Genomic DNA, 24,363 nt, shown 5'->3' on the forward strand with positions numbered 1-24,363 from the left:
AGCCATTGTTAGATCACGCCCTGCAGAAAAAAAATATTAAATAAATGTGGATATCTACATAAAATGATATTATAAACACACTATCCTAAAAATACAGCACCATATTTTAACACTAAAGCAGTCACTGACTCGCAACAACTTGCAATCATAAGTGACAGAGTTAATTTCGAGTAAAATCAATGAAAATGGGGTATGCTGATAGCATAAAAATTAGATGTGATAGAGCAAATCTGAGATCGGATTTGGAATCAGCACCCTGAAATTACAGCTGCAAAAGTCCAGGCCAGAATTTTTTTTTGTTGACTAGTGTAAGTATTACTGTACTTACCGTTGTTACAGGTCATACCGGGACATCTGTGAATAAAAGCTTCATAGCTCATCGAATTAATCTTCTTGGTTCTTTCGGTGAAGTCACGTAGAAGGGAAATAATAAAATTAAAAAAAATAAAACATAATAATTTCCCTTCTACGTGACTTTACCGAAAGAACCAAGAAGATGAATCCCTGCAGTCACGAAAGCTTTAAATCGAAATCTCATCGAATTCGTCCAGCATATATTCTGATTATTTACAGAGCTCGCTGTTGGGATTTTACAGGGTTGGCCTAATTTTTTTAATGAAACACACGAGGGGTGGGGGAAATGGATAACACACGGGGATGGATAACATATGGGAGGGGAGGAGCTGCAGGTGTTGGCCAGGAGAAGAGGTTCTCGTAGTGGAGGTGTGTGTCCTGGAGGCGGCACGGTGCCCCAAGGGTCTTGTTTTATTATTTTAAATCGCAGCCGCTGAGTGTGCAGGAGGCACATGCCCAGAGGTGGAGTGGGGAAGTATTCCCGATTTTTAGATGACTCTTTTTAAAAAAAATTAAAGCCAGGGTTGATGCTAAAGTTTGGCCGATCCTCAAATTTATTTTATTGATCCGCAAATGTGACCTGACAGGACGTGATGTCAATTCCACGGTATCACTTCCACAACTTCTCACCCAAGAGGGCCGTCACGTGATTTCACCGTTTCTCACATTGTTTACGATGTAAAGAATTCTGAACTTGAAATGATCGTTTGACTGTTAAAATTATTACATTTAGTGCATGAACAGCAAACGTCACTAACATTTAATTAACGTAAATAAATAACACAAAAATCTGAAATCAAATTGTAAATGTTGCCCAAAATCCAGAAATCCACAAAAAAATATATTTATTGGATTAATTTGAAACATCGGAAAAATGAGGATTATCTGAAGAAACACATTTCAGATTTATCAGAAAATCGGACGTGAAGCCACCTCATTTCCCACCACATTTGGCATCACGTATCATCACTTATTTTATTATTGAGCATCATGACGTTTTTACATGAGCACATCATGCAAACTTTCAGAGACAAAAAAAGATCCGATGTCATTGCGAGAGAAAAACAAAAATCAGCAGAATTCAAAATCCAAAGCTAATCTCAAGGACGTATGCAGTATGGACACCATTTATACTGTTAGGAACCCACTGGTTCCACCAGCCCACAGGGGATTATTGTGTCCGTCCGGGCTGGGTGGGGAGGGAGGGGCTGGGTGGGGAGGGGAGGGTGGGGAGGGCCTGGGTGGGGAGGGGAGGCTGGGTGGGGAGGGAGGGTGGGGGGAGGCTGGGTGGGGAGGGAGGGTGGGGAGGGGCTGGGTGGGGAGGGTGGAGTGGGGCTGGGTGGGGAGGGGCTGATCACCCCGTGGTGCCCTTATAAAACTCACGTTTAACCTACTCACGCCGGCTTGTGCCCGCCCTCACAGTCGGCCATATTTTCGGAATACACCACGCCGCCGTTGACCCTGGCCATTGACCGAGCAACCCAACGTTCCTACCAGCTCCCTCCGCAGGAGGAATGTGTTCAATGAATACTAACGGTCACGTGTGCTTGGTTTGCATTTTTCCAGGCTCAACGATCAGCGTCATTCTGGACATCGACAGGATGGTCGCCGTGATTATTTCAGCCTTCGTTGCCATCTTCTACACGCTGCTCGGAGGCCTCTATTCCGTGGCTTACACTGACATCATTCAACTCGGCTTCATCGCCATTGGCTTGGTGAGCTCATTACGGCCAATGTCAGGAGGAGACAGCTGAGATGCCTTGGCTCCAATGTGCAGTGGTGCTTCAAAAAACATGTCAACACTTCTGAGGTTTTGCAACAATGCCACGTGCGCCAGAGACCACCTGGAGAAGATTCCAGGCACGTGTTGACAATGATGGCGAACCAGTGGGAGACTCTTTGACTTTTTGAAGCTACTAACATGGTTGTCATGTCACAGTGTATCATTAGCCGTTTCTTTGGCCATTAAAAACGTTAGTCCCATATTAGTGTTGACTTTTTTTAAGCACCCTGTATGAGGAGACAGACATTTTGTGAGCTATCAAGTAATTTTTGTTTCAGGACAGCGCTCAAACGTTGTAAATAACTTGTCGTTTTTTTTTAGTTTGCACATTCCCATCCTGCAATGTCCTGTAAGCAGTGACGGATGAAGCTAGTGTGGGGCCTGTTGCATATGTTATAAAGGGCCCCAAACTAAATAAATAAACACATATTAAAACATACATTTTTTTCTTTGCATGGTAAAATAATTGTACTTTTTCGTTTGCTATACAGCCAGATAATGCGACAAATCGCTAAACCTTAAACACCCGGTCGTTCGTAAAATTCGAAGGCGGTATAGTACTATAGTAATAGAGCAAGTGCAGAATCACTGCACCGGAATTGATAGCTTGAAAGCATTTAGTGCGGGGCCCTTGAAAGTGCGGGGCACGAAGCTACATGTGTGGCTACTGCATGTGTAGGTGCTGCATGTGTAACTACACGTGCTGCATGTGTAACTATACGTGCAGCTGCTACTACACGTTCAGATGCTACTACACGTGTAGCTGCTACTGCTACTACACGTGTAGCTGCTACTACACGTGTAGCTGCTGCATGTGTAACTACACGTGCAGCTGCAACTACACGTATAGCTGCAACTACACGTGCAGCTGCTACTACACGCGTAGCTGCTGCTGCTACTACACGCGTAGCTGCTGCTGCTACTGGGATAATCCGGCACTGGCTGTCAGCTGCCATCCCTATAAAAGAGCTGCTCAGCCCAGTGGAGCCGTAGGGGCCGTCCACTTAGCAGGTAGGCAAACATCTGTCAAAACTTGACCCCTACCCCGCTCCCTGTACGCTCGCGTATTTTTTACACCCCCCCCCCACCCCCGAATCCCATAGAACGGCCGATATTTAATCCACGCAGAAACGACCAAGGATTAATAATATTAACGTGTTTAAGCAAACAGATAGTCCACCGCCGGACTATCTAACTCATTTGAAGGCCAATGTCGACAAATTATTATCGAGGCTTCACCCCCCCCCCCCCCCCCCCGTTTCCTATGTGCACATTGTCAGTAGACCCCCCCCCCCCCATACGTAAGCTCCGCATTTGGGTTAACCCCCCCTCCCCCCTCCATGCGTACGCACTCAATGGATGGATGGCCCCTTAGCGGGTGAAATAAAATACGAGTGAGAATTATTTTATTATGTTTTATTTTTATTACTTTATTATTTCCCTTCTACGTGACTTTACCGAAAGAACCAAGAAGATAAAATACGAGTCTCGATTTGTACGTAATGGGTTCGCGTGCCCCCCCCCTCCCTCCCCCACAGCCACAGAAGTGAATGGCAGGGCGGCTCAGTGGTAGTAACAATACTCGTGGCACGTAGAAGGGAAATGATAAAATAATAAAAATAAAACATTAAATAATTCTCACGACGTTTCGGCCACAACGCAAGCAGCCGTCCTCAGGTGAAGACCAGGTCTGTCGGGGAGACAGCGTCTAAATTCAGACGCTGTCTCCCCGAGGCTTTACCGAAAGAAACAAGAAGATGAATCCCTGCAGTCACGAAAGCTTTAAATCGAAATTTAATACTCGTGGCCTCACAGCAAGACGAGCTCGAGTTCGATTCGCATGTCGAGTGCCTTTCTGCGTGGAGTGTGACAGTATCGCCCCCTACTGCGATTAAAAAAAAAACACGTGGCAGTGTCTCGATTTAAAGCTTTCGCGACTGCAGGGATTCATCTTCTCGGTTCTTTCGGTAAAGTCACGTAGAAGGGAAGTAATAAAATAATAAAAAATAAAACATAATAAAATACAATTCTCACGACGTTTCGGCCACAACGCAAGCAGCCGTCCTCACGTGACTTTACTGAAAGAACCAAGAAGAAGAGATGGCCACGTTTCTCTTCGTGCCCAGAACCGAGGCTGCCTTGGCCGAGTGGTGTTTGACCATCGCTGTGCTCAGCAGCCGTCTGGAACTCACTCCCACCGCACACACACGCAGCGTCCAAGCACCATCCACCTTCAAACCCCTTGAGCAAGCAGTTCAAGGGCCGTCGCCTGTTCAGGCCGATGTTAAAGGAACTTTCAGCCTTGGGTCCGCGCCGCCCGCGTTCTTGATCGATCAATTGTGTCCGACTTGCGAATCATGCTGGGTCTCTTGTTGTAACATCTCTCTATATATATAACCTTGTTGTAACATCTCTCTATATATAACCTTGTTGTAACAGCTCTGTCGCTGGTTCAGCATTTACACTGCCGGATTATTTTTGTGTTGAGATCGAAACGTCGTGATATTTTATTATTTTTGTTTTATTTTATTTTTCTACCCACGTGACTTTACCGAAAGAACCAACGAGTATGGATTCCTGCAGTCACGAAAGCTTCAAATCAAGAATGCTGTGCCATTATACGTTTGTATTGATTACGAATTGATTGTTAAGCGGCGAATAGCAACTGCTTCCATTCGTCACGATGAGCGCACAATGTACTGGGCATCTCAGAATGACAGAAAGGCAAAGGAGGACACGGGTGGCAAATGGGAAGTGTCGAGCATGGGAAGGAGAAAAGGGAAGCGATGAATGGGGTCCAGAGGTTACAGGGGGGAGAATGAGAAAGATTTGATGATGAGATGCTTGACAGCAGACAGGGCAAGGGGTGAACCAGGCAAAGTCCCGAAGGATACATGGAATGGCCACAAATGGTGGAGCAACGGATCCTGGGACATTGGTTTTCATAGCTGCAACTTCCAATTCATACCCATACTGGAAGACGATCACGATTCAAATGCGGCCCGGTAGATGGTAGCACAACATCACGTCGTCGGGTGCGGCTGACACGCACTCTCTTTGCGTTTCGAGAGAGAGAAAAAAGTTGCACGTGGCCGCGATGGATTGAACGCACACAACGTGATGTGTGACTCATCTCTTCACCCTTGTGGCCAGAGAGTTAACACATTCCTGCGGAGGGAACTGGTAGGAACGTTGGGTTGCTCGGTCAATGGCCAGGGTCAACGGCGGCGTGGTGTATTCCGCAAATATGCCCGACTGTGAGGGCGGGCACAAGCCGGCGTGAGTAGGTTAAACGTTGAGTTTTATAAGGGCACCACGGGGTGACCAGCCCCTCCCCACCCAGCCCCAACCTTTCCCACCCCCCACCCTCCCCACCCAGCCCCTCCCCACCCAGCCCCTTCTCACCCTCCCCACCCAGCCCCAACCTTTCCCACCCCCCACCCAGCCCCACCCCATCCTCCCTACCCCTCCCACCCCACCCAGCCCCTCCCCACCCTCCCCTCCCCACCCAGCCCCTCCCTGCACGATGGACGGACGGACACAATAATCCCCAGACGTTCCTTCCAGTATCATTATTTAGGGTCGTAATGTTTACAATGCGAAGGGATGTAGCGACCACGACTGGCTACTCGAGTGTATAACAAATACGTTATGTTTTCGAAAACAATTGTGCTTTATCTATCTCTACATTCAAAACGTGCGCGTAGAATAGAATACAGCCGCAGCAGTTATTGTTACCTAGCAAACCCCAAGGTGTCTCCAACTCGTTTTCAAGAGGGCCCTGTCGAGTTTTCACAGTTATACGGGGCGACAATAGCAACTGTTTCCCAACTCAAGTGATTTGTGAATCTTTTTTTACGCGTAATTTCGACCGTGGCGCCGACGTGCACACACACACTCACTCACTCTTCTTCGAATGTCAGAGGACCTCATCACGTTCACCTTTAAAACAGACGACACTTTTCTACTTTTCGGTCATCACACCCCCGAGGAGTATAAATTGAGGGCCGCCTGCCCAGAATTCGTTAGGGCGCCACGGTGGCTATGAGATGTTAACTGCCTCACCTGGTCTACATGAGGTCGTGGGTTCAATCCCGACCCTGAAGCCTGCTGTCTATTTGTAGTCTGCTTATTCTCCCCGTGGTCGCGTGGATTTTTCTCCGGGTCCTTCGGTTTTTCCCTCCACATTTAGAATCAACATGCAATTAGAGTAATTGTCTGATGTAAATGTCCACACCATGATAAGCCACATCGTTGGGGCTATCCGTTGTGGCCGGGTCGCTTCTAAAAAATAAGAGCTACATAGCTCAGTGGGCCTTGCCTGTTGAAATAAAAACATATTTATAGTCGTGAATAATTTGTGATCCTCTCTCGCAGGTGGTGTGCGTGCCTTTCTCCATGATGAACCAGGCGGTGACCAACATTGGCAACACCTTCACGCAGCCCCTCTACCAGGAGCCATGGGTGGGAACCCTGAACCCCAGGGATATCACGCGCTGGCTTGACAACATGGTCTACATGGTGAGGGTCGGCGTGAGGAGGACGTGGAGGAGTGTCTGTCTGGGTGTTCCCAATCAGCGTGGAACCTTGGGCCAACTCTTCCAACCACATGCCAACATTAGCCCAACAATAAGATTTCGGTCCCTGTGGGCCTGTCACCTCGTACGGTCCAGCGGAGGGCTTTCTGGGCCCTCTATGCAGCCTCTAACGTAGGTTTAGGCTTTATAGGTTAGAATTAGATTTAGATTTAAAGCTTTCGTGACTGCAGGGATTCATATTCTTGGTTCTTTCGGTAAAGTCACGTAGAAGGGAAATAATAAAATAATTAATGTATTACTTTATTATTTCCCTTCTACGTGACTTTACCGAAAGAACCAAGAATATAGGTTAGAATTAGTAAAATATAAATTACTCTAAGATTTGAGTGGACAATAACATCAAGGATTTTTATTTTATTTCAAAAGCAACCTATGAACTATGTTAGCCAAGTCTCCAAAGTGCAATACATCGATAGGCCAAGAGTACAGTACTGAAGATAACACATTTTTGCCGAAATTGACATGAAGCAATTATTACAAATATTCTTCTTACCTGTTCTTCTTTCTCCCTCTGCCCAACGCTCACCGACTTTCTACCACGTGGCTGCTCAAATGTGCTCAGAGTCGCGTAGGTAGACGGGGGTCGTGTTTGAAGATTTCCCTGTCCTAAATCGATCCATGGTGGCCTTACGCGGACGTCGTGAACGCGTGTCACGCGTGTCGCAAATCGGACCGTCGTAAACTGGGCGCAAACGTTTCCCAAACTTGAAATCAACATTTTTTTTGACTTAAAAAAAAACATCAAAACAATATTTAATTAAATATTGTTTCGATATTTTATTAAATATTGTTTCAGTAATGTCCTCTTCGTCGTGTCTCCTGTCCAACCTCGACACGGCTCTTTTCCCAATATTCTGCACAGGCCATCGGCTTCTGGTGGTTGGCATTGCCAAACAATTTCAACCGAGAAGATCAATTCTGGCTTAGCAATCATTGCAAGGATTTGATAAACCATTTCGGGTCTTAATTGATTGTGTTCATGCTTACGGTGACTTTCAGACCGCATACCATTATCTTCCTCTCCCCCCTCCTCTTTTCCGAACATAGATGGACTCGTCCATCTGACCAACTGCCAAAATCGCTGTCCTTGGTGCTGACGTTAAGAAAAAACCGCCACTTCTTTCAAATTTTCTTGCTGCGTTTTTCACACCTGATGAGAGTCTAGTCTCCATTGGTGTTGGACCAGATGACGCCAAAAGGCGTACAACTCAAAGACAGCGCACTATCAGAGTATGTTTGTTTGCATTTTGACTGCTTGTGTTGTGGTCATTGCAAACATGATGCCTTGTATAAAGGTGTCAGTTTTTGTACCAGTTGAAAGGGTAAAAACCTACTACTACGTTGTGTGTTTTTGTTGTTGCATGCAGATCCTCGGGGGCATCCCGTGGCAGGTGTATTTCCAGCGCGTGCTCGCAGCGGGCTCTGTGGCCCAAGCCCAGTACATCTCCTTCGTCTCGGCATTCACCACCCTGCTGCTAGCCGTGCCACCGCTCCTCATTGGTGCAGTAGCCGTCAGCACTGGTAACCCCCCGCCCCCTCAAAGACATCACAACAACGACATCTACACAAACACCATGGCAGTGTGCGGCGACTGATGATTTGACACCAGTGTTCTATCATTGGAAGGCCCCGCAGGGCCACTGGCAGGCCACTTGTGGCCTTTAGTGCGGCCCCGTGACGTGCGGCCTCCGGCGATGCAGAAAAGTGAAAGCATCCCATCATCATCATCATCGTGCTGCTGATAAACCCCCAATGGTTTCAAATGTGTGGCGACCCCTCAACATTGATGATGTCTTATCGGCGAAAGTGCAACCCTCCCCGCCTCCCCTCTGATAAATTAGTGAACACGGATTTACATTCACATCAAAGGGTTGGTAGAACGTGAGCAAGGAGACCTAATGTGGCTCGTGACTGGCTGCTGTTGGTTTGTTTTCTCTCCGCCTGATGAAGACCGCTTGTGTTGCGATCGAAACGTCGTGGGTTTTTTGCTTTTATTATTTGCCATTCATTTTAAATTTCATTTTACTATATTTTTTATTGTGGGTTTTTTGCTTTTAATATTTTCAATTTATAATTTTTATTTATTTCCATTTTTTGTTATTTTTCTATTTACGTGACTTTACCAAAAGAACCAATAATATTTCGATTTAAAGCTTTCGTGACTGCAGGGATTCGTCTTCTTGGTTCTTTCGGTAAAGTCACGTAGGCATAAAATAAAATAAATCACGACGAAAGCTTTCCCACCTGATGACGGACGCTTGTGTTGCGCCCGAAACGTTGTGAATAATAATAATAAAACATAAAACATAATATTATTTTATTATCTCCCTTCTACGTGACTTTACCGAAAGAACCAAGAACATGAACCAATAATATTGTTGTTTTTGTTGTTGTTCCCCCCCGAGACTGGAATATGACCACCTACGGGTTGCCAACACCTCACGAGCGGGGAGAGAACGGCATGATCCTACCCATCGTGCTGCAGCACATCTGCCCGTACTTCATCTCCATCTTGGGCATGGGCGCCCTGGCGGCAGCCGTGATGTCTTCCGCCGACTCGGCGCTTCTCTCGGCCAGTTCGCTCTTCACCAGAAACATCTACGCGAAGCTCATCCGTCCCAAGGTGATTCGATGCCACCTCTTGTGCATTTTTTTTCTTCTTGCTTCTTTCGGTAAAGTCACGTAGAATAGAAATAATAAAATATATATTTTTTCCATTCTACGTGACTTTACTTCTTCTTGGTTCTTTCGGTAAAGTCGCGTAGAATGGAAATAATAAAATAAATTTTTATTCTTTTTTTTATTTTCTTATTTCCATTCTACGTGACTTTACCGAAAGAACCAAGAATATGAATCCCTGCAGTCACGAAAGCTTTAAATCGAAACTCTTGTGCATTGGCAATACGTTCACGAGCTAAATGGGCAATGTCCGAGGCCTGCCGGCCACGATGTACAGGGCTTCGGGAAAGGGTCTGTGTAACGTTGCTTCTTCCTCCGTTGAAGGAGCGCAGACTACGGCGGTTTACCGTTCATGCGATTCATTGGAAGGGACATTGTTGATTTGAATCCCAAGGCAATAACGATAATGATGATGAAGGGCTAACTGGCGTGAGAGCCTTGTTGACGCCCTACCATCGCGCACAATATATGCATAGTTGGGGGTGTTGTGTTCTCAATCTTGGGATTGATTCCAAAAAATCCAATGGGGCAGTGATAAGAAATTTGGGGTGTGACAAGAAATATATTTTACTGGTAGGAACCCACTGGTTCCACCAGCCCACAGGGGATTATTGTGTCCGTCCGTCGTGCAGGGAGGGGCTGGGTGGGGAGAGTGGGGAAGGGCTGGGTGGGGAGGGGCTGGGTGGGGAGAGTGGGGAGGGGCTGGGTGGGGAGGGGCTGGGTGGGGAGGGTGGAGAGGGGCTGGGTGGGGGGTGGGAGGGGTGGGGCTGGGTGGGGAGGGGCTGCTCACCCCGTGGTGCCCTTATAAAACTCAACGTTTAACCTACTCACGCCGGCTTATGCCCGCCCTCACAGTCGGGCATATTTGTGGAATACACCACGCCGCTGTTGACCCTGGACATTGACCGAGCAACCCAACGTTCCTACCAGCTCCCTCCGCAGGAATGTGTTTAATCTTTCCACTCCCATTAGCCCAGATAATCGAGAGTTGACTCATTCAATGTTTGTATTTTCTTTTTTAATCAACTCGTGACCTATTTGCTGGATTGATCATCTTTCTTCTTCCCCTCTTTTTTTCGTGTATTCTCTCTTTCCTCTGCTTCCCTTTCCTGCCTTACACCACGAAGGATCTTCTTTAGATACTGTAGTTCCGTCTGTTTCTAACACGGTAACAGTCTGTATCCTTTTGTCTATTTAATAATCAGAATAATACATTTCACTCATTAGGCGCCTTTCACAATGTCACCATAATAATGGTTGTCTTTTAATAACAATTTGGACGTCATTTATGATAATATAATCGAACATAACATAATTAATTAAAATGAATTAAACTTCATGCATCACTCCCTGCCACCCTTTGTGGGCGCACATTGATGACATCACACCGCCTATTTAAGGCCCAAGGCTGGAGGACATTTTCACAATTCTGTCAACCGCCTGATGATGCCTATTGTAACCACTATTGCACGTACCCACTGTTAAACGTGCGTGCATGGCTCTCCAACGTGCTGGTCCGCTGAAGCGGTAATACATCATCTCATGTTTGTTCATGCGAGACCTTCGATTAATCCATTATGACTCGTGATTGTTCCGTTTGCTTTGTCAACAACGTGAAAAAAAAACGCCCGTAACGAAAGTGAACATCCCGTGTGCGTGCGCCACCGACGGCAGGCTTCCGACCGGGAGACGTTGTGGGTGCTGAGGATTTCGATTTTGGCCATCGGCAGCATGGCGATGATTCTGGCAATCAAGACCGTGTCCACCTACAGCCTGTGGCTGCTGTGCGGAGACATGGCATACGTCATCGTCTTCCCACAGTTCTGCCTCGTCCTCTTCTTCCAAGCCAGCAACAGCTACGGCCTCGTCGTAGGCTTCGTCCTGGGCCTCTTTGTGAGACTCACAGGCGGCGAGGCTCTGCTCGGTCTTCCCGCGCTCTTCCACTACCCGGGCTACTACGAGGAGGGTGGCCTGGACTACCAGATGTTCCCCATGAAAACGCTTTCCATGTTGGTCTCTTTGCTGAGCAACATCGGCGTCTGTTACCTCACGCGCCACCTCTTCCTCTCCAAGAAGCTGCCGGCGCGGTTCGATTTTTTCAACGAGTTCGGCGGACGGGGCAAGGACCCGGCGGACGGGCCGGCGGCCTCCCGCGTCCCCCGTGGAACCGTCGAGCTGGCCGTAATCTCGGACGAAGCGGTCGACCTCAAACACGAGAACGGCAGAGAGGGCAAGCCCGTGGATGCTCTGCCTCAGTCCCAGTAACTCGTCCGGTGCGCATTTACGGATCGCAAGGATTAGAATCTAGAAGGTAAGTCGGCGGTAAATCCAATTTTGCTACCCCGGTTTACCCCAGGATACGTTCCTGAATACTAGAACGTACATCGGGTAGTACTTAAATCGAAGAAAAGAGAGATGATGGATTGTAACATGGTACAAAACCCTCCGGGTACTACTACTAGAGATGGGATGGTGGAGCCTAACATGGTACAGTACCTCGACAGAAGATGCTCAGTAAACAATTGCGCATCCATACTGCACAACTATGAAAAGTAAGTGAAAATTATTGATATATTACAATATATCACCTCGTTCAATTAAAATAATTGTATTATTATTAGTTGTTTAGCATATAAAAAATAGTTTACACTTGTACAAAAAGTCGCCATGGGGGGAGGGGGGATATGTTAATTGAGTACACTTGGAAGAGACGATAGCCAATCAGGGACGCTCTCGTTTGGGCGCCATTTTGGCTCTTGAATGTTCGCCATACAACGAAAAAATGCGTGGCTCGACGGTGAAGTTCGTACTTCTCGAGTACGTCGTGACGAGGTACACGGTGAGTAGAACGGGATTGGGTATCAGTAAGTGGAGGACGTTGTCGCCAAAAGTACGTGAAGCGGGAGGGCGTAAACCGGGGTATTACAGGTAGAAACAACAGGTTCCACACTGCCCACCAGGGATTATTTGTCTGTCTGTCGTGCATAACCACGCCCTCGATTTGTATTTTATAGAGCGCTTCGGGCGGGCTCAGCACCACGTGATGCGCCGCGTGACACGGATCGCACGAATGCGCCGTCCAACCAAGTTCCTACCTGCCCACTCCGAAGGAACGTGTTGGTGTACAGTAGAACCCCCTCTCAACGACGGTAATTGGTTCCATGATACCGGTCGTCAAAGTGATCTGGTTGTTAAGCGAGTATATAGGAAATACACGTTGAAGGCTTTATTCGTTCCGATAGCTTCGAAAGCTACTCCTTTTTACCCAAAAAAACGTACTTTAAAATATTGAAACAATGGGTATTCACACGTAAAGATGCTAACAACATTATAAACACAATATTAAAATAAATGTGGTTCATCAATTCAATAAATTGATATTTACTGTACCTACAACAGATTGTCTTTAACAGTGGAATGGTCGGTAAGCGAACACATTGGGCTCTATGCAGGCACTACACTACTTTATACTACACTATACACTACACTATTATACACTATACACTACTATATACTACACTATACACTACACTACTATACACTACACTACACACTACTATACACTGCACTACTATACCCTACTATATACACTACACGAATATACACTAGACTATACACTACACTACTATACACTAGACTATACACTAGACTATACACTACACTACTATACTCTACACTACACACTACTATACACTCCACTACTATATACACTACACGACTATACACTACACTATACACTACACTACACATTGGTCTCTATGGAGGCCCGTCGCGAAGCGATCAGTCGTGAACAGGGGTGGTCGTTAAGAGGGGTTCTACAGCATAAGTTTGGACGGATCTAGATTTAACCCAAGTCTCACTTGGTCGAGCAGATTCTGGATGAAATCTACCTCATGTCTGGGAGGTGCAAACCAGGGCACAAGGTAATCTGTGTAGCCACTCCCTCTCAGACACACCCACTTTGACATTGACCACGCCCACTTTCACATTGACCACGCCCACTTTCACATTGACCACGCCCACTTTGCCATCGACCACGCCCGCTTTGGCATTGGTCACGCCCACTTTCACATTGACCACGCCCACTTTTACATTTACCACGCCCATTGACATTGACCACGCCCACCGTTACATTGACCACGCCCACCGTTACATTGACCACGCCCACTTTGACATTGACCACGCCCACTTTGACATTGACCACGCCCACATTGACCACGCTCGCTTTCACATTGACCACGCCCACTTTGATATTGATCACGCCCACATTGACCACGCACACTTTGCCATTGACCACGCCCGCTTTGCCATTGACCACGCCCACTTTCACATTGACCACGCCCACCGTTACATTGACCACGCCCCCCTATTACATTGACCACGTCCACTTTCACATTGACCACGCCCACTTTCACAGTGACCACGCCCACTTTCACATTGACCACGCCCGTTTTGCCATTGACCACGCCCACTTTGATATTGACCACGCCCACTTTCGCATTGACCACGCCCGCTTTCACGTTGACCACGCCCACTCGGCCACTAACTCCGCTCGCCCGTGGCTTGTTTAAATGAAAGCTGGATGTGTGCAAATAAAAATGTAGCTTAAGCACCGATAATAGTGGCAATGTCCATACACTATAGTTTGAATAAGTTAATTTTTAATACATGTTTCAAGACAGAAAAAAACGGTTGAAATTTTTCAACAACGCATGAAATACCTTTCTTTAAACTATACTGGCAACAATGTACCGTTTGAGGAACTTTAATTTCATAAAAATCTGAATGTACAATAAACATGTGATCACCGAACATTTGATTACGTTGTTTTTATACAGTTCCTTTCAGATTCGAAATGGATAGCGGCGGTGGGGGGGGGGGGGGGAAGGGGGCGGGGCGGGGCAGTCATATACAGGGACTCCTCGACTTACGAACACTCGACTTACGAACTTTCAGAGATACGAAAAAACCTGTCCGTATGTCCAGTTGCCTGTTCAGACAGAGAGTCGTAAGTTCAACCGCCGCGCAATAGATGGCGGTGGTGGCATCTACATCTGCAGAACTTGAAGAACCAGTGGCATCTACATCTGCAGAACGTGAAGAACCAGTGGCATCTACATCTGCAGAACGTGAAGAACCAGTGGCATCTACATCTGCAGAACGTGAAGAACCAGTGGCATCTACATCTGCAGAACGTGAAGAACCAGTGGCATCTACATCTGCAGAACGTGAAGAACCAGTGGCATCTACATCTGCAGAACGTGAAGAACCAGTGGCAACTACATCTACAGAACGTGAAGAACCAGTGGCATCTACATCTGCAACACGTGAAGAACCAGTGGCATCTACATCTGCAGAAGATGAAGAACCAGTGGCATCTACATCTGCAGAACATGAAAAACCAGTGGCATCTACATCTACAGAACGTGAAGAACCAGTGGCATCTACATCTACAGAACGTGAAGAACCAGTGGCATCTACATCTGCAACACGTGAAGAACCAGTGGCATCTACATCTGCAACACGTGAAGAACCAGTGGCAACTACATCTACAGAACGTGAAGAACCAGTGGCATCTACATCTGCAACACGTGAAGAACCAGTGGCAACTACATCTACAGAACGTGAAGAACCAGTGGCATCTACATCTGCAGAACATGAAAAACCAGTGGCATCTACATCTGCAACACGTGAAGAACCAGTGGCATCTACATCTGCAGAACGTGAAGAACCAGTGGTATCTACATCTACAGAACGTGAAGACCCAGTGGCATCTACATCTGCAGAACGTGAAGACCCAGTGGCATCTACATCTGCAGAACGTGAAGAACCAGTAGCATCTACATGGACAGGAGATTATACAACTTTTAAAGCCATTCTCCGTGTTTGGTGTACACGCCATACAACATTTTAACACGTAGGAGGCTTTCGTGACCAATGTCATCCACAAGAGGTTTTTTTGTGTTAGATCGCGTGAAGATAAATGTGTCGTTAAACCCGCCACCACCCGACACAGCCAATCAGTAAGGTTTGTCACGTGAACAGAACATGGCTGTCGCCTGATGAAGCTGGTTGTAATTACTGGCGAAACATCGTACTCAGATTGTAAATGTTGTGGCTTTGCTCTCCAACACACCAGCGGTGTGCTGTACGAGTGACGTTGAACTTACGAACAAATCGACTTAAGAACACACCTCTGGAACTAAACTCATTCATAAGTAGAGGAGCCCCTGTACAGGAGTCAGCCTCGATTTAAAGCTTTCGTGACTGCAGGGATTCATCTTCTTGGTTCTTTTGGTAAAGTCACGTAGAAGGAAAATAATAAAATAATAAAAAATATACAAATAAAACATAATAAAATAATTCTCACGACGTTTCGGCCACAACGCAAGCAGCCGTCTTCAGGTGGAGAACAGGTCTGTCGAGAAGGCAGTTTATTTTTATATTTTATATTATTTTATTATTTTCCTTCTACGTGACTTTACCGAAAGAACCAAGAAGAGGAGTCAGCCTGTCTGGGAACCAAGCGCACGTTGGGACACAGGTGGCATGGTAACAGCACCGTTTTGACAGTAGCAGCTCATCCGAACCCATCCAACGTGGGGCCAAATGTGCATTTAATCAACTTGGCTTCAGCTACGGTAAGCACGGAGTCGCTCTGAACATCAAACAAAAACCCGAGGATGGGAAATTCTCAAAACTGGAATCTTATGAACGCGCGCGGTACCACGAGCGTGTGTGGTAAACACACGGATCAGTGTCACGGATCGGGGTCACGGATCAGTGTCACGGATCAGTGTCACGGATCGGGGTCACGGATCAGTGTCACGGATCAGTGTCACGGATCAGTGTCACGGATCAGGGTCACGGATCGAGGTGTCACGGATCAGAGTGTCACGGATCAGCAGAGGTGGGACAAAGTCATTGTTATGCAAGTCCAAGTCGAGTCGCAAGTCATCAAATTCATGACTCGAGTCTGACTCGAGTCCAAGTCACATGACTCGAGTCCACATCTCATAGGTGGGACAAAGTCATTGTTATGCAAGTCCAAGTCGAGTCGCAAGTCATCAAATTCATGACTCGAGTCTGACTCGAGTCCAAGTCACATGACTCGAGTCCACACCTCTGCGGATCAGTGTCACGGATCAGTGTCACGGATCAGTGTCACAGATAGGAGTGTCACGGATCAGTGTCACGGATCGAGATGTCACGGATCAGGGTCACAGATCGGGGTGTCACCGCGACCCAAGCCGTTGACGCCCCCACTACTTTCTCTATTCGACCAAAGCTCACAGCGGCTACTGCTGCTGCGTCGACATGAGACAATCTTGAAGACCTACACTGGCAGTCTCCCCCATCATCATCTCCCAATGCCCCTGTCTTGGAAACCAGCCCTCCCTGTCCACCGTCCCACACACACCTATTACTGGAAATCCGTGGCAAAGCTGCTTTACGGCTCATGGGATTCCTCCAGTATGAATAAATATTTTGATTCTGATGTTCCTACGTTCCTCGACGAGTGCTAAGGATCCAGGTGGTGAACTTTCACTGACCGGTCACCCACGATGACCGCTCACCGCAGCGTTCGCTACGTAACATCGCAAGTTCAACCTTGTCACTTTAGCCACGATTGAAATAAGATAGTTATTACACAACTTAAAAAAGGTACACTTATCAACCGTTACGACCAATACTGTGCACAGTGTTCAATGTAGCTCCCAAGGTATTTTACGGCTGCACCGCGTTTCACGCCGCATGCTGGAGCGAAACGTCGGGCACGCCGCGCAGAAAGCAACACACGGAACGACCCGGAAAACCGCATCGGAGAACTCCGCAGCGGCAGCAGCAGCAGCAGCAAAACCACGAAAAACTCACGCGGTCAAATTATATTCACGTCCCGAACAATTCAACAAAACGTCGTGACGAACCCAACAGACATCTGTTTTCATCTAGCGTTGTTGGGGAGCGGTGGTGCAGCGGTTAGCGCATTGCGCTACGAAGCCGGCGGCCCGAGTTCCGATTTCTGCGCACGGGCAACCCCAGTGACGATTACCTGAACCGGTCCCGGGCCTCCCCTAGGTACCTGGTGCGGTGTGTAAACATTGTCGCTGGGGAGACAAAGGCGGCCGGGCGTGGTGCTGGGCACCAATCCCCTCGTGTGCTGTTCCGGCCTTTATAGGTGCTTGCTAACAGCACTTGCCCCGGCAGTAGTAGCACAAGTAGCTACGTATGCTACGGACCCCGCACTTTCAAGGGCCCCGCGCTAAATGCTTTCAAGCTATCAATTCCGGTTCAGCGATTCCGCACTTGCTCTATTACTATAGTACTATACCGCCTTCAACTTTTACGAACGACTGGGTGTTTAAGGTTAGCGATTTGTCGTATTATCTGGCTGTATAGCAAGTGAAAAAATACAATTCATTTACTGTGCAAGTTAAAATTTTGTCTTTTAATATTTACGTGTTTTTTTTAATTTTGGGCCCCTTTATAACATCATGCAACAGGCCCCGCACTAGCTTCATCCGGCACTGGCCATCACGGCGCCATCAAGGACTCTCTTATGTACGTGTGTACGTTGAACTTCTTTCGCATCGTACGTAGCCAGCCATGCTAATGGGAGGTGAGTGTGAAGGACAACAAACTGGGTCTCTGTGAGTCTATGGGTCTCTGTGTAAGTCTATGGGTCTCTGTGTGAGTCTATGGGTCTCTGTGTGAGTGTCTATGGGTTTCTTTGTGAGTCTATGGGTCTCTTTGTGAGTCTGTGGGTCTCTGTGTGAGTCTATGGGTCTCTGTGTGAGTCTATGGGTTTCTGTGTGAGTCTATGGGTCTCTGTGTGAGTCTATGAGTCTCTGTGTGAGTCTGTGGGTCTCTGTGTGAGTCTATGGGTCTCTGTGTGAGTCTATGGGTCTCTGTGTGAGTGTCTATGGGTTTCTGTGTGAGTCTATGGGTCTCTGTGCAAGTCTATGGGTCTCTGTGTGAGTCAGTGGGTCTCTGTGCGAGTCTGTGTGTATGTTTAACTTCTTTCGCACCGTACGTAGCCCGCCGTGCTCATCGGAGGTGTGGCTTTCGTGAACGCGTATTCCAGTAGAACACACTTAACGCACTGGCCCGCAAGATAAACACGCGCCTGCTAACCGCCTGTGTCTAATGGGGGATGTTGAAGCAGCTGCATCGTTTCGCCCGCGGTGCTGCGATGAGATTACTTGAGATTGATTCGTCTGCTATACGTGTACACGTGACGATAAGCCACTTTCGCCGAGGCTATCATTTGTGGCCAGGTCGCTTCTGAGAAAGAGCTACACAGCTGAGTGGACTTTAGCTGGTAAAATAAGTAAGTGTTTAGTTTTTATTTGTAGAGATGTTTTGTGATTTGTTTTACCTTTCCCATAGTTTTGCAACTCCTATCGCGTTTTTGTGTTGTTCTGATCCGCCCCGACTGGACATGTGAAAAAGCGCTTTATAGCTCTTCGGATTCCTCCAGTATGAACAAACATTCCGATTCCGAAGTTTCTAAACCCTGCATACAAGGTAAAGGTGCAGCCCTGCAACGGCTTGCTGGGGGAAGGTCCTCCCAACTCTATAGCTCTGTAGAAAGTGGGAGCTTGGCCTACTCTTCCACGCCGGCCAGACGTGGTGGCAGCAGCCGCACTTTACCGCTACCATATCCGCAACCTGTCGTCGGGGTGACCGTGGCGTACACGTTTAGATTATTAATCACCGATTGTTCACGCTATCCTCGACGGCCGAAGGGCTGGCGACAACGAATTTATCCATGCGGCGATTATTATTATACATTTTTTTCTCCAGATTATCCGCAAAATGTTCACGGGTAAGGAGGAGATCATCGGCGAATTCACCACGGAAAAAAACAGGAGCCCTGCATTTGTAGAGTTTTGCAACAACAACAAAAAAATCTCCCGAATTCCGTGGAGCTGATATCCTGCAATTATTTCAGCATCTGCAAGGCCGCACCTCCGATTAGCGATTAGCGCGGTCGGTTGGCGACGAACGGTGCGTAAGAAGGTCAACATACGTACAAACTAACCCCTCTCAACCTTCATTGTGCCATATCTGCAGCCAAACAAGTGAACCCGTGCACTCCGGTAGCCTTACCAGCAGGGTTCAGTGTTTTACCACCATTATGGCCACTTATACTGAGGCAGTTGCTTTCCCCATTTCTATTCAGTGTTCTCAGACTCAAGACTTTCTTTCTAAACTCAAAACAATTTTTTTTTCTACTTCACCAGGTTAAGGCCCCCACTGAGTTGTGTAGCCGCTTTTTTCAGAAGTGACCTGGAAATCACAAATGATAGCTCAACGAAGTGGCTTATCGCGTGCAAATTTACAGCGGCCAAATACTACAGAGGCACGTGATGTTGATTCTAAATGTGGGGAGGGGGGCGGGAAAGCGGAGGACCCGGAGAAAAAAAATCCACGCGACCACGGGGAGAGCATGCGAACTCCAAATATACAGCAGGCGGCAGGGCCGGGATCGAACCCACGACCTCCTGTATACCAGGCGAAGAGGTCAACATCTCTTAGCCACCGTGATGATGAGAGAGAGACACGCAAACTCCAAATATGCAGCAGGCGTCAGGGTCGCGATCGAACCCACGACCTCCTGTATACCAGGCGAGGAGGTCAACATCTCACCACCACGGCACCCCTGTCCTTATTACTTTCCTTTCTGAAATCCATTCTAGATATGTGTCCAAACCATCGCAAACGTATTATCTTACATTGTCACCAACACTCATTAACTTTCGGCCCAGTTGTTTTTGACCAGTTTTAAAAATAGATTATATGTGTGTGTGTGTGAAGCTACGGTACATAGAGATTGCGTGAAATACTGACAGCATTTCCCAGTAAACGTGCAAACGTCGGGCCAACGTTGGCACTCGGTCGCATGGTTTGGTGCAACGTCGCCTACTTGTTAATCGGGGGGGGGAAATTGCACAAAACCTCTCCCCCTCCCACCCCACCCCAACTCCAAATCCTTTTAACAATTATTTTATCGCTTGGCACTGGTCAATAATATATCTCGCTTATCAGAGGCTAAAGAGAGCGCACTTTGTTAAATATTGGCACAGAGAAAACGTGATGTGCTTTTTTTTTCGCTCAACGAATGGCTCCTAAGAGCCGAGCAGGTTGAGCGAACGACTCAAGAGGGCGGCGCGGCGGAGGAGGAGGAGCCACGGAGAGGCGGCAGCGACGCGGTGAGCCAGCGCCAACATTTCAAGCCGCTCCAAGCTCTGCAGCCCTCTATGCGGGGTGCTTAAAAAAAATGTGAACACTTCACGTTGACAATGCTGGCGAACAAGTGGGAGACCCTTTAACTTTTTTAAGCCATTAACATCACATTTGTTATCACGATGCAGTGTATTATCCATTCTTTTTTCATTAAAAACGATAGCCCCATAAAAGTGTTAACATTTTTTTTACGCAACCTGTACATTGAGTTGCCAATCGACGAGCGCTTCCGCGTGGGATGAAACCGGAGCACCCGGGAGTAAATCCACACTCGTGCGAGGGGGAAACCCTCTATCTCGTACGGATGGAACAGGTGGAGTCCACAATCGCAGTACCGACGCCTCCTGGCGAGTCATGACACGGCACCTCATCGACGCACTTGTGCGATCCGCCAACCCTCGCTGCCTCCGCTGTGTGCTGGATTACGTGCCACGTGCATAGCCACCACTATTGAGCCTTCACCATCATCACCACCACCACCGCCGCCGTCGTCGGCCGTGATCAATCCACTGCTGAATGAAGGCCTCGCCAAGCCATCGCCATTCCCTCGCAGTTCGAGCGACGATCGAAATTCCAAATTCCCAGCCCGGGGCGCCGACCCTTGCCGTGGGACGACCCGCTTCTCCACCCATCGATGAGGATTATTTAGCCGCTCCACTCTGGCTCATGAACGCTCCTCCGGCGGGAGTGACTTGACTCCAGGTCGCACGTTGAGCCCGCGCGATCTTTGCTCGAGACACAAAATCGACGTTTTCTTTAGCTTTAAAAAAAAAAGAAAAACGTCCCGACACGATTCGTAGCGTTAGGCACCCACGGTACTTTTGCATCGCAAATCCACCACCCATACTTTGCCACGTGTGCCCCGTGCACTGGCGGGGAGAGATGGAGGCAAGGAGTGTAAATGTGGGAGCGTACGAGTACAGTACAGCAACGTGTTCGTTGTTGTTTGATGCCGCGCTGCCCACGATGCTCTGCCGTGCGTGGCGGTCACCCCGCACCGAGCGCTCACCAGGCCCAAGCCTGCTTAGCTCGCGGGATCTGTCGAGACCGGGGGGGCGCATTGCGGGCGGCTTGGCCAAAGGCCAATTTAAAATAACGAATGTAAATTGTGAAAAGTAAAAATTGTCAAAATCCATTGTAATATTTCACATCCGAAGTTTCAATTTAGAAGAAGAAAAAAAAACCTCTCGCGAATTAGCCGACGCGTTTACCCACCGCCGGCGGTCTCTCGTCTGGCTTCTGCGCTCCGCTCGCTACGGTATTGTCACAGGGGGAAGCGACGGGGCAAGGTGATGAGGTAGACAGCACATGGGTCGGGTCGCCATCTGTCCCGGTACGCCTAAGGGATCAGCCTCATCTTATCATAAAATAACTTGCATGGCGCTTTATCCAAGGCCCTTTACAAAGAATTACCAGTGGTGTGACGTATGAATGTGACGGTGGAGATGAGGTGTGAATGAAATAGATGAGAGGAAGCAACGGGGGGGAGGGGGGGGGCAAATCCGTGATGATGCATGAATTCGGTGAAAGCGAAATTAATGACAACAAATGATGACGAATGGATTGCATTCATGAATGGGGTGAATGAGTGAAAGCCGCGTCATGATAATATGAAGAGGAAACAGTGACGGCGGTGGTTATGAGGGGGGAGATGAAGGGGTCGTGGGGTGAGCAAGGGAACAAGTGGATTGCGAGTGAGGAGCGGAAGCTTCGTGAGCGAAGGCGACTGCTTAACACGGATGGGGAATCCTAGATTTGAAGCTTTCGTGACTGCAAGGATTCATACTCTTAGTTCATTCGGTAAAGTCACGTAGGTAAAAAATGAAATTAAAATGAATGTATCTTGATACAGAAAATCTGGCTGTGACGGTCCCACCTGATGACGGAGACTTGTGTTGCCTCCGAAACGTCGTGATTTTTTTATTTTATTTTTATTAATTTTAATTTCATTTTTTACCTACATGGTGACTTTACCGAAAAAACTAAGAGTACGCGGATGGGGAAGTTTGTTCCGGTGAAGGGGGCGCCACGAGCAGAGAGAGCGAGCGACAGGGTGGATTGAGCGCGAGGAAGAAGTGGACGATAGAAAGCTGCTGCCCTGGGAAATCTGAAAGGCTTCCGCAGAACATTAAAACATTTGTTTTTGCCATTTACACGAATTTACATCCCCCACCGCCCCCCCCGCATTATTTGCGAACAGCGCGGATGTGCAAACGCGCCGCGCGATATTTTTTCCGTTAGGATCCAGAGGCGCGGGGACGCTTGAGCCAACTCCACGAGTGGGGGTGCTTACAACCGCCACGGTGTTTGTTCCGCAGGTCAGAGGTCAGAGGTCAGAGGCGGCAACCCACCACCAGCACGAGGTCACGGGGGCTGGGCAGGCCTTGCGCAGCGCGGCGGTCGACGCAACTTTCCCTTCCTGGCTACGGAACGTACAACCAATCCCATCGATCTGGAGCAATCGCGAGGGTGGCCCCTTCTCCTACACCCTCATGACAAACACCGCCACGGTTGACTTTTACTTATCGGCAACGTTTGCCGAGTCGTTCAAAGAATTGTGTTTGGGCAGGGGAGGGGGGGTTACACAATAGCCAAATCTCTCCTCGGGTTCGCCTGCCGTATAGAGCAGAGACCATGAAATAAAATACAAAATATACATTTACCGATCTCATCATCATCATCATAATAACACATAGGATTGCACCTTGACGGGGTTATTCCAATCTGCACGACGTCGATTCAAAAGACGCCCTTCTCCAGAACTTCACGGCGGAGCCCATTCGTCATCTTGGTCGTCATCAATCAGCCATGGAGAACCTCCCCGACAGCCAATCAGACGCCGCCAACTCTCGCGACCCCCGTGATGTCACGGGCCGCGGGGAAACGGCGCAGTCGACCCCACGTGTCCGACGGATCCGGACAGCCCTGCGGCTGTCTAATCAGCGATAACCCTTACGTTATATATATTTGTATATATACTAACACACACGCAACGCGCCACGTTAATTGCGAAAGTCAACCCCAAAACCATCGCAACTTTTCAAAGTCGCCGCCTTGTGACGATCGCAGTTCATAGCAGCAGCAGCAGACGCGGCAGTAGCTGTAGCAGCACTGGCAGTAGTCGGGACGCATTCATTTTTAAAACCGTGGCGAGACAAAGAGATCAACGGCATACACATTCCATGCTTTAAAGCCGACGGGATTCTCCCCTGCTGTATTTTTCCTGCGGTGCCGTGCGACGAACCGGGCGCGTGCCACGTGACCTCGCGAAGGCCGGTCACGTGACCGCTCGTCCGTGCCTCTCGTCCCCGGGACACACTCTCCCTCTCGCCTCTCTCTCTTCGGCGAAAGCCAAGCGCAGGCCGGAACTCCGTCCCGCGTCTCCACGCGCACAAACAGAAATATATTTTCAGTCCCAACGGCCCATCGCCTCCGCAAACTAACATTATCCAGCGGCGGTTGTTTCGAGCGTAAAACTCTGCACTGGTTTCCAGCCCTTCTTGGGTCTCATCAGCAGGGCGTGGGCTTGTCGAACGAATGCTGCCGGGTGATCGGGCTTTGTTTGGCGAGAAGGCCGCCCCCCCTTCTGAGCAAATCGTGGTCATCTCGCCGGCACCCCAAATCAACATTTGCCTCTTGCCCGCAGCCTCTCTCACCTCCATCTCCGCATGGCGACCTCTGCATCTCGAACCTACAGCT

The 24,363-nt window shown here is 48.2% G+C and overlaps 1 protein-coding gene across 3 annotated transcripts in view; it reads left to right on the forward strand.

The window, feature by feature from the left end:
- Window positions 1-14,226, forward strand: part of LOC144735699 (high-affinity choline transporter 1-like) — a 60,552-nt gene extending 46,326 nt beyond the window's left edge. For 2 of the 3 annotated variants that reach the window (XM_078618180.1, XM_078618179.1), the window contains exons 5-9: window positions 1,921-2,069; window positions 6,515-6,658; window positions 8,103-8,256; window positions 9,141-9,358; window positions 11,089-12,810. In XM_078618180.1, the coding sequence (XP_078474306.1) occupies window positions 1,921-2,069; window positions 6,515-6,658; window positions 8,103-8,256; window positions 9,141-9,358; window positions 11,089-11,679 (1,256 nt within the window). In that variant the 3' untranslated portion in view covers window positions 11,680-12,810. Of the gene's footprint in view, window positions 1-1,920; window positions 2,070-6,514; window positions 6,659-8,102; window positions 8,257-9,140; window positions 9,359-11,088 lie in introns of all 3 variants that reach the window. The other variant, XM_078618181.1, reaches the window with a different exon arrangement.
- The last annotated feature ends 10,137 nt before the right edge of the window (window positions 14,227-24,363 follow it).

Source organism: Lampetra planeri, chromosome 56 (genome assembly GCF_965212315.1).
Source record: "Lampetra planeri chromosome 56, kcLamPlan1.2.h2, whole genome shotgun sequence".
Classification (NCBI taxonomy): Eukaryota; Metazoa; Chordata; class Hyperoartia; order Petromyzontiformes; family Petromyzontidae; genus Lampetra; species Lampetra planeri.